Source organism: Aptenodytes forsteri, unplaced genomic scaffold, assembly GCF_000699145.1.
Source record: "Aptenodytes forsteri isolate BGI_AS27 unplaced genomic scaffold, ASM69914v1 Scaffold26, whole genome shotgun sequence".
NCBI lineage: Eukaryota > Metazoa > Chordata > Aves > Sphenisciformes > Spheniscidae > Aptenodytes > Aptenodytes forsteri.
In genome coordinates this window covers 2,526,639-2,538,575 of record NW_008794125.1, presented here as the reverse complement: position 1 = coordinate 2,538,575, position 11,937 = coordinate 2,526,639, and the positions used below count along the sequence as shown (strand labels likewise).

The 11,937-nt window shown below is 44.8% G+C and overlaps 1 protein-coding gene across 1 annotated transcript in view; it reads right to left on the bottom strand.

Moving 5' to 3' along the window:
- Positions 1-11,680, bottom strand: part of SLX4 (SLX4 structure-specific endonuclease subunit) — a 24,074-nt gene extending 12,394 nt beyond the window's left edge. The window contains exons 1-8 of the mRNA XM_019471689.1: positions 11,311-11,680; positions 9,872-10,135; positions 8,879-9,053; positions 6,893-7,108; positions 5,694-5,908; positions 4,255-4,568; positions 2,461-2,743; positions 945-1,033 (exon numbers count right to left, since the gene is read on the bottom strand). Coding sequence (XP_019327234.1) covers positions 945-1,033; positions 2,461-2,743; positions 4,255-4,568; positions 5,694-5,908; positions 6,893-7,108; positions 8,879-9,053; positions 9,872-10,135; positions 11,311-11,680 — 1,926 coding nt within the window. The remainder of the gene's footprint in view (positions 1-944; positions 1,034-2,460; positions 2,744-4,254; positions 4,569-5,693; positions 5,909-6,892; positions 7,109-8,878; positions 9,054-9,871; positions 10,136-11,310) is intronic.
- Positions 11,681-11,937: the final 257 nt, after the last annotated feature.

Genomic DNA, 11,937 nt, shown 5'->3' with positions numbered 1-11,937 from the left:
AAAGGTGTGGGGGGGGGTGGGGTGTGTTTATATGCATTTCAATTGAAGAAAACTGGTAATACATCCATGGGGGATTACGTATTCACTGGTGCATCTGGGGTAAGATGTGATCTACAGAACACTACTGGCTTGATTAAAAAATCATCTGTGACTTACTAGCCTGTATTCTTCACCTAGTCACCATAGAGAGCACACTGATTTTCAAGCTAGATCCTCTGATATGTGTTCCCACAACTGAGGATTTTCCATACCAAACCTTTTAAAAGCTCACATTAGTGGCAAAAAAGTGCTCATCTTCCACGGACCTCACAGCATTCCACATCATCTATCAGGCTTTTATGCCAGATGAGAGAAATTAGTGCAAGTCAGCCAGTCCTTGCAAGAATTCTCTCTTCCACTGCAAGGCATGGCGTGGAGAGGAAGGTGACAGAGGAGGAACAGCTCCATTCAGAACCACCTGCAGTAGCTGGGTGTGTGAGCCTGGAGGAAACACCAGGCAGCTCTGTCCCTCCTGGGCTGCAGCCAATTTTCTCTTGAATAGCCTGGGCATTAAAGCAGAGTACTGCCTAACGTGGTGCAGCTGCATCCCTAGTTCCTACCCCCAAATACTCTTAGTGCTATAACGTAACTCTTTAACCTGGTTCTCTTTATATAAACTATACACAGTGTTACCTGTCATTTTAAATCATCTCTCTCATCAGGTAGGACAAGTACTGAAAAATCCACAGGCCTGCTTGTGGACATCAATGAAATACCACCACGTGTGCTAATCTCACCTGTGCCCATGATGATTCCTGAGTGACTGTGAACCTTAAGCACCTCTTTGTTTCTATGGAAAGGAGTGGGAAATATTCCATACGTCTATGAATTGCACAAATGCAATAGCTTCTTTTTTACAGTGATAAACAAATACAAAAAAAGTAGAAAAAAAGGGTTGTCCTTACTCTTTTACAGCCGCTCGTCAGGAGGCTCTTCTCTTTGGATGGGGGCACAAAGCCACTATGTGGAGTATCACTGGAAGTCAGTTCTTTTCCTCAAAGAAGAAAATGCACATCACAAATCACATACAACTTCTTTGTGAGACAGAGTCATGTAAGAACTCCTAATAGGATCCTTGCCATGACAGCTCCCCAAGACAGCTGCTATACCCAGCGTGACTGAGTTGAAGGCTCAGCCTCTCCCTCATGCCTTTATCGGAGGGTTTGGCTCTGGGCTGTGACAGGTTGTGGGTACCCGAGTATCCTCCAGCCATAAGCAGCACCAATCTACTGCAGATCTGTGTGTGCCATAATCATCCAGATGGAGGAACTGCGGAGTGCAGCATGCTTCTCCGCTTTCACATCTCAGTATTCCTCCAGTGGGAAAAAACCTACGACACGGAGCGGGATGGGACATGCCACGGCCTCATCCTAGCAGACAGGCAGAATGTATCTTGGATCCGCATTTTAACCTAGACAAAATGTTGTGGGCTCTAGTGCTCAGAGGCAGCCAGTGAAATCAGTTTCGCACAGCCTGAGCCCTGTGGTAGTCTACAGAGCACACAGAACAGGATGCAGAGCAACACAAACAATTAATGTCTTCAGAAATGGGTTCTGGTGCATTAGTGTCAGCACAGTGTTTTTTCTCCACCTGGTCTCATTTACACACACAATATACATTTATGCGTGGAAATGATTTCCCTCACCCAGGAAGCTGTATCTCCACTGAAATCCCAGGAGGAGTTTTATAGGACCAGGAATCATTTGCTGCAGTTTAGTAGGGGAAGTGAGGAATATGCTATCCAAGTGAAAATGCAGACAGGTGAACTTAGCAACCATGTTCTCTTTCACAGGTGAACAGGAGACACACAACAAATTCTGCTGAACAGCCAGGCCATTTTAAGGGATATCATTGACCTTGAAATGTGCAGTTGTGCACCACATGCAACTATGACTGGGGACATTAGAGAGTTGCCCATAGAGGAATTCTAGGTGTTGTATTTTTTCAACCCTGTATAGGTACAGATAAACTTCAGGTTTGTGTAATTGATGTACCAACATAAAATCATCCCTCACGCACATTCTCTCATCCAATTGCCTCAAGACCTGAAAAGACAGTGCACATAACAGAAAGACTGTCCAAATAGCAGGGATGAGGATTTTGTCCCAGCTGTTGAAAATGTCCGGGCTCCCTCCTGGCAGAAAATACTTCGATACCCTTAAAGGAATTTTAAAATAAAATTTAGTATCTGTTGTCCAGGAGTTCTCTTAAATGCTGGGATTTATGAATCATTTCAGAAACGTCAGCTTGATTGTATCTAAAGTTTACTGCAGAAAAATGTCCCCCCACAGTATCACCTCTTGGATCAACATCAACATCCCTAGGGTGCTGTCATGGCTCTCCTAACTTAGCACAGCATAAGTCTGGCTCTGTGTAGCTGAAGGGACTAGGGACAGGGCTCACAAAGCTGCCGGAACTTACCTGGCTGCTCCGCTGCCTGAACATGGTCAACATCAAGGTTCCACTGAGTAAGGGTAAGTCCTTCCCTGGCCAACTCAACTAGGTCCTGCAGGGTCTGAACATCCTTCTGGCTGTGAGATAAAAACTGCCCATCTCCTTCAGGGCCTGACTTGGATTCGTCAGAAGTTTGGCCTCCAACCTCTGTGCAGGTGGGCTCATGAGAACTGAGGTCAGGCTGAATTTGCTGGGATACTTTTGGCTGATCAGATCCCACCAACGGCAGAGGGTTCTCTGGCTTATGATTCTGATCAAAAGAGGAGGAAAAAAAGACATCAATAAATTAGGTCTCGTTTTACGTATTTGCAGAGCTCAGAGTACAGTCTCTACTTCATACTTCTGAAACATCTAGTAAAGGATTACAGAGCATGCCCCAGGTACAGGGGCTTCCGAGGCAAAAACTCTCTGCAGTTTTATGAAGGACTCTCCAGAGATAAAACAGCTCTGAACAGAAGAAAGGAAACTACAACAGAAAATGCAGAAAAGGTGGTTTCTCCAGGAGCATGTCTGTGCAGGCAATTGCCAAGCATGGAGAAAGGATGGTGGAAATGCTCCCACTCCAACATCTAAATATTTCATTATAGCTGGAGCGCCTGGCAACAGTCACAGCTGAAGCTCTCCAGGTGCTTCTGTTCTGAGTTCTGAAATGCTTTTGCAGTTACATGTAACTAAATCAAACTTTCTCCTTGGAGCTGTATTTTCCAGATTTGATCTGTTTCCCAATAAAAATAGTTTTGTTTATTTCTAAGTAAAAATGGTTTAGCCATTTCTGTGAATGGAAAGAATCAGATGGGAAAACACACTCTTGCCATGATTTTAAAGGCTCTTCTACTTTTTATTTTTAAACTTCTCTGGTAGTTTTTGGCTTGAATGGAAGGTCAAAAATCTTCATGGAACGGAGCCTCTCCAGTACAGCCCTAGCCTGCGATAAGCCAGTGAAAAACTCTGGGCTTTGACTAGGGAAGAAGTATTAAATAAAGCAACTACATATGCACAGTAGTTTTTGAACAGAAGCATCAAATTCTTCAAGAAAAGAATGAGGGAAGGAAGAGAAGTGACATCCTCCTCAGTGAGCAAGTGTGTGATGAGACTAAAAGAGCTTTGTCTACTTCTGTAGGCACTTTTTATAAAAATACAGAGCACTGGAAGAGGCAGGAGGTCTAGATGAAAAACAGAACGAAACAGTGGAACTGAAAACTGGATCAAAGCTCATATGCAACAAGAGGCAGTGGGATGCACAGGGAAAGGCTGAAGTGCAAATGCTTCACTTTGCAACTCTAGGTGCTCCCACCTTCTCCTCTGTGCAAGACAAGTATCAGTCTTCAGTTTAACTTTTCACCCAGATCCTTGCTGAGTGCAACACACGGGCAAAGCTCATACTAGAATCAATCAGAGAAAAGTGCCAAGAAGGAAAACAAGAGTCAGGCGGCTGTAAACGTGAACAAACTAGTAGCAAAATGACCACAATGGGGTCCCTTTACTCAGTACTCTCTGTTCCCATCAGTTATATTTTCTGAAACCTCAAGGAATAACATGGTAACGTGAGCCTTGGTCTCCTCTCCAAAAGGGAGAAATCAAAGTTCAAGAGCATAAAACCTAACTGTGTAAGACCAGGGGACAACAGGGCATGAGCAGCGAGTATGAGTATGCAGAGGCAGGGGATCACTCATTTAAATGCCAAATGACAAAACAGAAGGGTTACAGGGCAAGTGAACTAGGGCACACAAGTATCAGAGCAAGGACAAAAGAGCATCGCACCTGCGCAGGCTTCCAAGGTACAATGGGAGGGGTTAATCCAGCAGCGTAGAACGATTCAGGGTCATAGGGTCCTGTCAGAGCACTGATATTCCATAAAAAGCACTCCCTGGTTTTGGACAATGGCAAGAGCCAGGTTGCTTTCCCAGATTCATCCTCCAAAATCCTACTAGTGGGAAGCTGAGGGGTGGGAGGGAATTCCACCTCTTCTGCAAGCAGCATAGCTACTCGCTCTTGGATCCTTTTGCGGGCCTTCTCCGGGTCCTGAAGCAGTAATGGTGGAGGTGCAGTTGGGCCTCTTTTACGCCGTTTTTTCTCTTTAAAAAGAAAAGGAAGAGGAACCCAAATAAATAAACAGCTGATCACATAGGGCAGAGGAGCTCAGCATGCCAGCTCCTTCAGGTGTTGTAGTCAGTGATGACAAAAAGGCAGCTACAAGCTGAACACAACTCTTAAGATTTCCGCAGGTAGTCCGAAGCCTCACATCACCCTTATCGGAGAAATGAACTCCAGAAAAGACTGACTCCTGCTCACACTGCTCTGCTGCCTGTTCAGAGCAGTCACATCTCTACAAAAACTGACCATTACAGAAGCAACTGACATCCATGCAGCCTACCCCCCAGACCCATGGAATGGTGCTTGTATGGCACTTGACTAGATCCCAGTGCTTCACAAAAAAGGGAGACAAAAATGCCAATGAATTCATGAAGGACTCCTTTTTTTTGTGTACAGGTTACTGATGATATCAAACCACAGCTCACACGAACACTGAGCAGCTTTCATTTGGAAATCCTGTGTCTTACCACCTTTGCCTTACTAATGCCCAACCCCAAATCCAACTGGCAGTACCTATTGGCAGGAGGAGACCTGAGCAGGGTCATGAAGAGTGAAGTCTCCCCTCTATACAGCACTCAACACTCTCCCCTGGCAGCTATCTTTCTAAACCTTTTTGCACACTGAAATAGCGAAGCACATGCTCAACAGCATGTAGTATACACATATGTCTGTTACAGAAAGAAAACAGAGAGATAAGAGATAAGGCTGAAAAAGCTGCATTAATCCAGGCTGCAGCAGGATGAATAGGAAAAAACCTACTGCAGGAGAAATAACAATAGTCTTTTCATGTTATTTCTTTTCACTTCCACAGTTTACAAAAAACAACAGCTTATCTTAAGAATATTTTACAGATTCAAAACAATCAATCGGTGAAAAAAAGCATGAGATTCCTAAGGGACTTCACTAAACCCCATGGACATCCTGCAGTCTTTCTTGACTGTGTGTGGATACCGCATATTGTTGAAGCTCTGACAGCTTAAATAAAATAGAAACAGGGCTGTCATCCCCCTCCTATACCCAACAGGAAAGTTTTAGTGAAGAGCAGCCTGTGTTACATTACTCCTTCAATAACACAGCCTTTGACACTAACTCACTTTAACACATACCTGATCCTGGCTTCCATTTGATTGGCAAAGCAGCCACTGGTTTCACATTTGTAACTGATTTTGCTTGTTCCTGCTTTTCTTGCTCCAACAGAGAGCGTGACATTGCCATAGCAACCAGCAAATCTTCATCCTTAGTCTCCAATTTGGCCCTCTTCTGCATTTTCTTTGAGTCCTCTTTGGAGGAGCCTTTTCGCTTTGACCTGCTTGGTTGATTGCTGAAATACAAGAATGCAGCAGGAAGCCTAAGTTAATGTGATTGGATCAGAGACAAGAAACACTGAGCACTCCAGACCAGCTGCTCTCCTTGCTCAGAAAGATTCCCATATCCAGGATAATGAGAAACACCATTCACACTTTCTTCCCTAGCAGAGAGCAAAGGATTTCTTATCATTCATGGACTTTAGAGCAATTTAGAGAAAATCTTATTTTGAAAAGGTAAGCACAAGACCACAGCACCGATGTAAGCATCTGCTATCTCTACCTTGAACGCTTTTTTGTACCAAAGGGGAAAAAACAAGTCGAAGCAGGGCAAAACCAAGATCATCAGAAAATGCTTTCCCACTCTTCTGCTTCCACAGGGAACAGGCAACGGTACTTCCTCAGCACAAAGGGACTTACGAGCCCTTATACAAATTCAGTCAGGCACCACTTGCTGTACTCTGAAGATTCTGCTGAAATCCAAGACAGCAGATGCAGCTCTGTACCGAGCACATTTCAAAACATCGTGTCTGTTCCCTCCTTGGCTCGGGGTGTAAAGCACATATATCCAGTACAGCCACAAGCCGAATAGCTGAGGCATTGGCACGACAGATGCTCAGGAGAGACTGCACACTCGTACTATGTGGTTTGCTTAACAAGCTCAAACACACCATTCAGCTTTACTGCGTAATTGCCTCAGAGCACAAATATTTCTGACAAACCAGTGTAAGATTATTTACTCCCCATTTTGCTCCTGCCTGCTGACTTTTAAAGTCATCCACCACCTGACCACTTCTGAAGGAAAGTGAGATGACTTCTCCAACTACCTACCACATTCTACCCATGTGGTACTGGGTCACGGCTCTACTTCACCTTCTTCGGACTTGGGGCCACCCAGCCTGCGAGCCTGCCTTGCTTCTACCGTTCAGCCCCAGGAGCACAGGGTCAATGTCTCTCAGGCCAAACAAAGCAACCAGCATCTTTTATTTTCACCAGCTTACCTGGGACACTGAAGAGGTGCATCACCAAGCGAGGACACCTGCAACTGCACTGCCTGAAGAAGCAGCTTAGGAGGAACATCCATCTCGACAGCACAGCGTTTCAAGTGACTGACTCGGCTCTGTGGGGTTTGGAACTGCTTCCCGCAGATGGGACATTCAGGGACCAGTGGTTTGCTGGAGGATTGCATCTGCGCTTCTTCCATCTCATCCAGACACCTGTGAGATGATGGCAAAGCTTACCTCTGAAGACTTTAAAACTGTCCATGCTAAGATTTAAACCACAGTAAAGAAAAGGGAGCACAACTATTCCTAATATCTGCAACAGCCAAAGAAACATCCCCTAAAGAACCAAGAATTATGTACCCACCACTGTGATGAATATGACATATAACAGCTACATGGAAGTTATGGCCTCAGAGGCATATTAAAAACATGTTGCTCAGAAGCAAGTGCAGGTAATAACCTTAACTTCACTGTGTGTCCATCACCTAATCCCTCTTTCTGCATTCATTCTAACATTCCAGCTAACTTATAAACCACAGTTAAAAAAAGAATCACCCTACCAGAGAAATGGTAAGTCTTCCTCACCTGAAACAGGACTACTTCTTGTCCTTCTTACTACTTCTGTAGGCATGACCACATGCAGTGTCAAGAATGCAAGCGTTTTCAAGTCAGATATCTCGCTTGACAAGGACAGTGTTTTATGCCACAGAAAAGGGACCAGTCGAAATGAACACTGCACTTAAGAGTGAAGGATAATGAACTTCTAATGATTTCTGGTAGGCCAAAACTATGTACAAATTTTTAATGGTTCTGTTTCTGTCCTCTCCAAAGAGATTCAGGGTGTGAAATCCTGGATCTGCAGTACCTGTTATAAAAATCACTCCCTGATTAGGTAATGACACACACTACCTACACACAGAGGCTTGTGTAAGAGACCATTCATCTGATGTACCAGGACTGGTGATTACTAGTTTGCCAGTGCATCTATCCATCTACAGCTTTACCTCTTGTGATAAAGACTGCTATCAAAAAATCCATTGCTAATATAACCTTGTAATCTCATAATATGATTACATGCTCAGTAGTTCAGAAAGCAGATGTAATTTCCAAAAAACATTTCTGACGCACTGTCACTGTTTTACAACCTCTGTCCTCTCAAGCAGCAGTGAGTATCTGAAGACAGAAACAGCAGTAACACCTCTAAAGCTGCAGCTGCAGATAACCCTAATGAATGTGAGCCACTCAATAACATGATGTAGGACTGGACAAATCACATCACTCTTGCTCCCTGAAAGTGCTGGAATTAAGACATTAAAACCATTCAGAAGTGCTGCTTCTGATACTTTCTCAACAGAGAAGCACAGACTTTTAATTTACAAAGAGCTATCTGTACATAATATATTAACAGTACTTGATATTTACCACTAAGGAAACTGTTAAATTAAGGGCACTAATTTCAATTTAATTGCACACATGCTGACAAAAGAGAAGGCAGAGACACCTTCCCTTAGCCTCCCTACTCTCATTGTCAAAGCTCTACAGTGCAAGTTAGTCATCCTTCTGAACAGTATCACCTTTCCCTCAGCAAACAGCTTGGATACGCAGGACATACTAGATGTCCTTAGACAAACGATTTTTAGCAAAATAGATCAAACATGACTTTGTTGGCTGAAGAAGGTAGATCTCAGAATCTGCAGTAGTGGGTCCTCATTAATTTTGCTAGCCACTTTACAGTCGCAGCCCCTCTGCCACACTACTGATGAAAGCAGCGTCGGCCTTACCACACACATGCAGAAGCCCTGCAGGGCCAGACAATCAGCCTCTGCTTTGAGATCAAAACGACTTGTTAATTCAAGCCATTAAGGTCAATGCCACTATGCAGACTCCCCTGCTACCACGTTCTGTAATGGCTAAGCTGATCGAGCAGTCTATGAGGTTAAGTGGGAGAGGACGTGGAAAGGACACATCATGCTGGTCTTTCACCTGTTAACGTGCTGCTCACGTCGTGTTGAGTTCATGGCTGAGAGATCCTTCTGGCAGATCTGACAAAAAAACAAGCCTGCATCCTCTAGGCTTGCCAGGGCTTCCTCTTTGGTTTCCTGCTGAAGAGCCAAAGCCAGAGCACCGTTATGCTCCATGGATGGAAGATGGTGGGTATCTGGCAAAGAAGGGAGAGATGATCTAAGACAGCAAACTAAGAATCCTGTATGAAAGGCATAGAACTGTTATACTTCTCATTATTAGTTTATTAAACTAGACATATAAAAATTAATTGCAGTCTTTCTCTTGCATCTTCACATTTGATTTCTCACAAGGGAATGTACAAACTGCACTTTAAACCCTACAGGCCTGCACTATTCTGGGAGCAGGAGGTGGCAATTCATTCACAGTACATCACGTGTCAGAGGCAAATGAAGGGTAAGTTTTGGCTGCAGTTTCTGGGGAGAACATGGGGTCTTATACACCACGTATTAAAACACAGCAGATTTTCATGTCCATACAGAACCAACAGGGCCTTGACTTATAAAGAACCAAACCAGAGTAAAATTGCTGTGAATTCAATTCGTCTGTATAGAACATATTACCTTATAGAGTGCTTGGAGATCTACCAAAGACGGGGGCTACCTGAGAGTCGTATTTACCTAACAGCTACCTAACACTGTCCCAAGGGAAGGATGACAAAGTTCACTGATCCTGCTGGAATTTCAACCTGTTTCCAAGAAGACAATTATCACTCCAGAATCGAGCATAAGGTTAATTCAGCCTCAGAGAAGAGCTGGGAGAAAAGTACGGATAGTCCTTTAACAATAAAGCAAGTCTTCTCAGCGATCTGGAGTGATTTATTCAGTGCTGCACACTGACCCACTAGGCTAGCTGGGAACAAAGCCCAGGAATCCAGACTGCTTCTCATGCAACCATTCGAACCAGCCCACAGCACTCTTTCTGCACGTACAAGAGCTAACAGGAGAAACATACCATTCTCTGGTGGGTTCTGCTCCTGGCTTTCATCAGGGAAATCCCCGCTGGCTACAGACTTTGGCAAGCTATCATCTGTGCTGTGTTTTAGCTGCTCAGGTGCCACTCTCTTGAACTGCTGCATTCTCTCCACTACCAGCTCTGCTACGCGCATCTTTGACCCTGCGAGCGGTGGTATCTTTGAGGTGGGTGAAGAGCAGGTCCCTGGCTGTGTAGCAGGATGGAAGGATAATGTAGTCTGGGAACAGCCACTCAGAGTATTTACTAGAGGGGGAGAAAACATCAGAGCTTTACCAGTCAGTTTTAAACACATAGCTGAGCTGCCCAGATTGCTGCTGGGAAGCCTTCCCCAATAGCAGCCTAAGCCAGGCTCAGTTTTGCAACAGCCATTCTTAGATGAAGAAGTGAACAATTTGTTTAGCTATTACATGACTTTATACTTGATAACCACAGCAACAGTATCAGGCTTCTGTGCTACAGTGGAGTTTAGATATCTCTATATCCCTTTTAGAAGAAGGAATATTAAGGCAGGCCTTGCCTGAAGGTCACTAGCGAGAGCAACAAGCAAGGCAGCCCTACAGCCCTGCTCTCCCCAGCATTCCAACCGCAGGATGTCCTGTGGTTCCTGCTGTTCCTTGCTCTGATCTCCAAACCCTACCTGTGACTTGAACTTTCAGGCTCTGAGCTGAAGGAATCCGGAGTTCCCAAAGAGAGGTGGTAATAAGCAGGAGGCAGAGGCAACGCCAGACTAACGCCTCAGCATACCGCTGCTCTGCTTGAGGTATCCTGTGGACATGGGCACCACGCAAGATGGGACCAAAGGTCTCACCAGCCCAGTCAGCAACACATACTTAAGAAAGGGTTGATCAGGACAGGGCTGGTACAAAGTAATCCTTCTCCTGGCTGACCTTATTTATCAGTTTAAGGACTTCCTGCACTGGTGACTGCATTCTGGCCATCATGTTTAATAACCACCGAAGGACTAATCCTTTATGAATTAATCCAACACCTTTCTTAACTCATTTATATTTCTGGCCTTGACAACATCCAGTGGCAATGTATTTCACAATACAATGATGCACTACGTGAAAAAGCACCTCAATATATTCTAAGCTTGCTTCTAGATGATTTGAGGGTGTTTTTCTCAGTTCTGATATTGCAAAAAACAGTGAATAATGACTCCCTAACACATCACTTCGTACCAAGGCTTCACCTTACTGGAGGACATCTTCTGCCTGCCTGTAGCACAAACACACTCCTAGGTTAAACCCCTAGATAAGCCTAAGTAGCTAAGCGTAGATGGAAACAGAAGATGCAAGTCTGCTTTGATCAGTGCTGCTATATGTCCCGCCCGGGTGGACTTCTGAAGAGCTCCACTGAACTACAGAGTGTTTTCAGTCCTAGCCTATTTTCTGTTTGAAAGATTTCGGTTCACTCACCTGTCAGAGTCCTCTGGCTACACTCACTGGCCACTGTACTCAGCTGGCTGGCAGGGAAAGGGTTTCTCCTTCCATCCCCTTGTGCAGTCTCACCACTACCACAGGCCACAGCGTCACCATCTTCTTTGTGCACCAATGTTTGTTCCTTTGGACCCAAATCTTGAGGCAAGTTTGTTTCCTTCGCTGCTGGTAAGTGATGATGGTTTTGGCTCTTAGCAACAGCTTTGCCTCTTCTTAATTTGCTTCTTGCTGCAGTGCCCTTTGACCTGTTCTGAGCCCTCTTTGCTGCCTCAGCATCCCCAGCTTTTTTCTTCGCTCTATCCAAAAGATTCGCCCACAACTCTTTAAAATCATTGTCCTGTTCATCCATTGGCCTGCAGGTTCCAGTAACACCGTGGCCTGACGACACTGTGAGGACGGGAGGGCAGGGGAAGATACCAGAGTCAGTTCAGGTTTGCATCCTCCGTGACCTGCAATTTTCACCAAGTCCCTTCCACCACCTCGGAGATCTCCATTCTCCAGACTTCAATAAGGTCAACACAGGGGGCACTTCTCTGCTGTTCTGACAGTTCATTCTTCCACACCTAATTCACAGCCATTTCGTAGAGCACACTGTCTCTCCAAGGA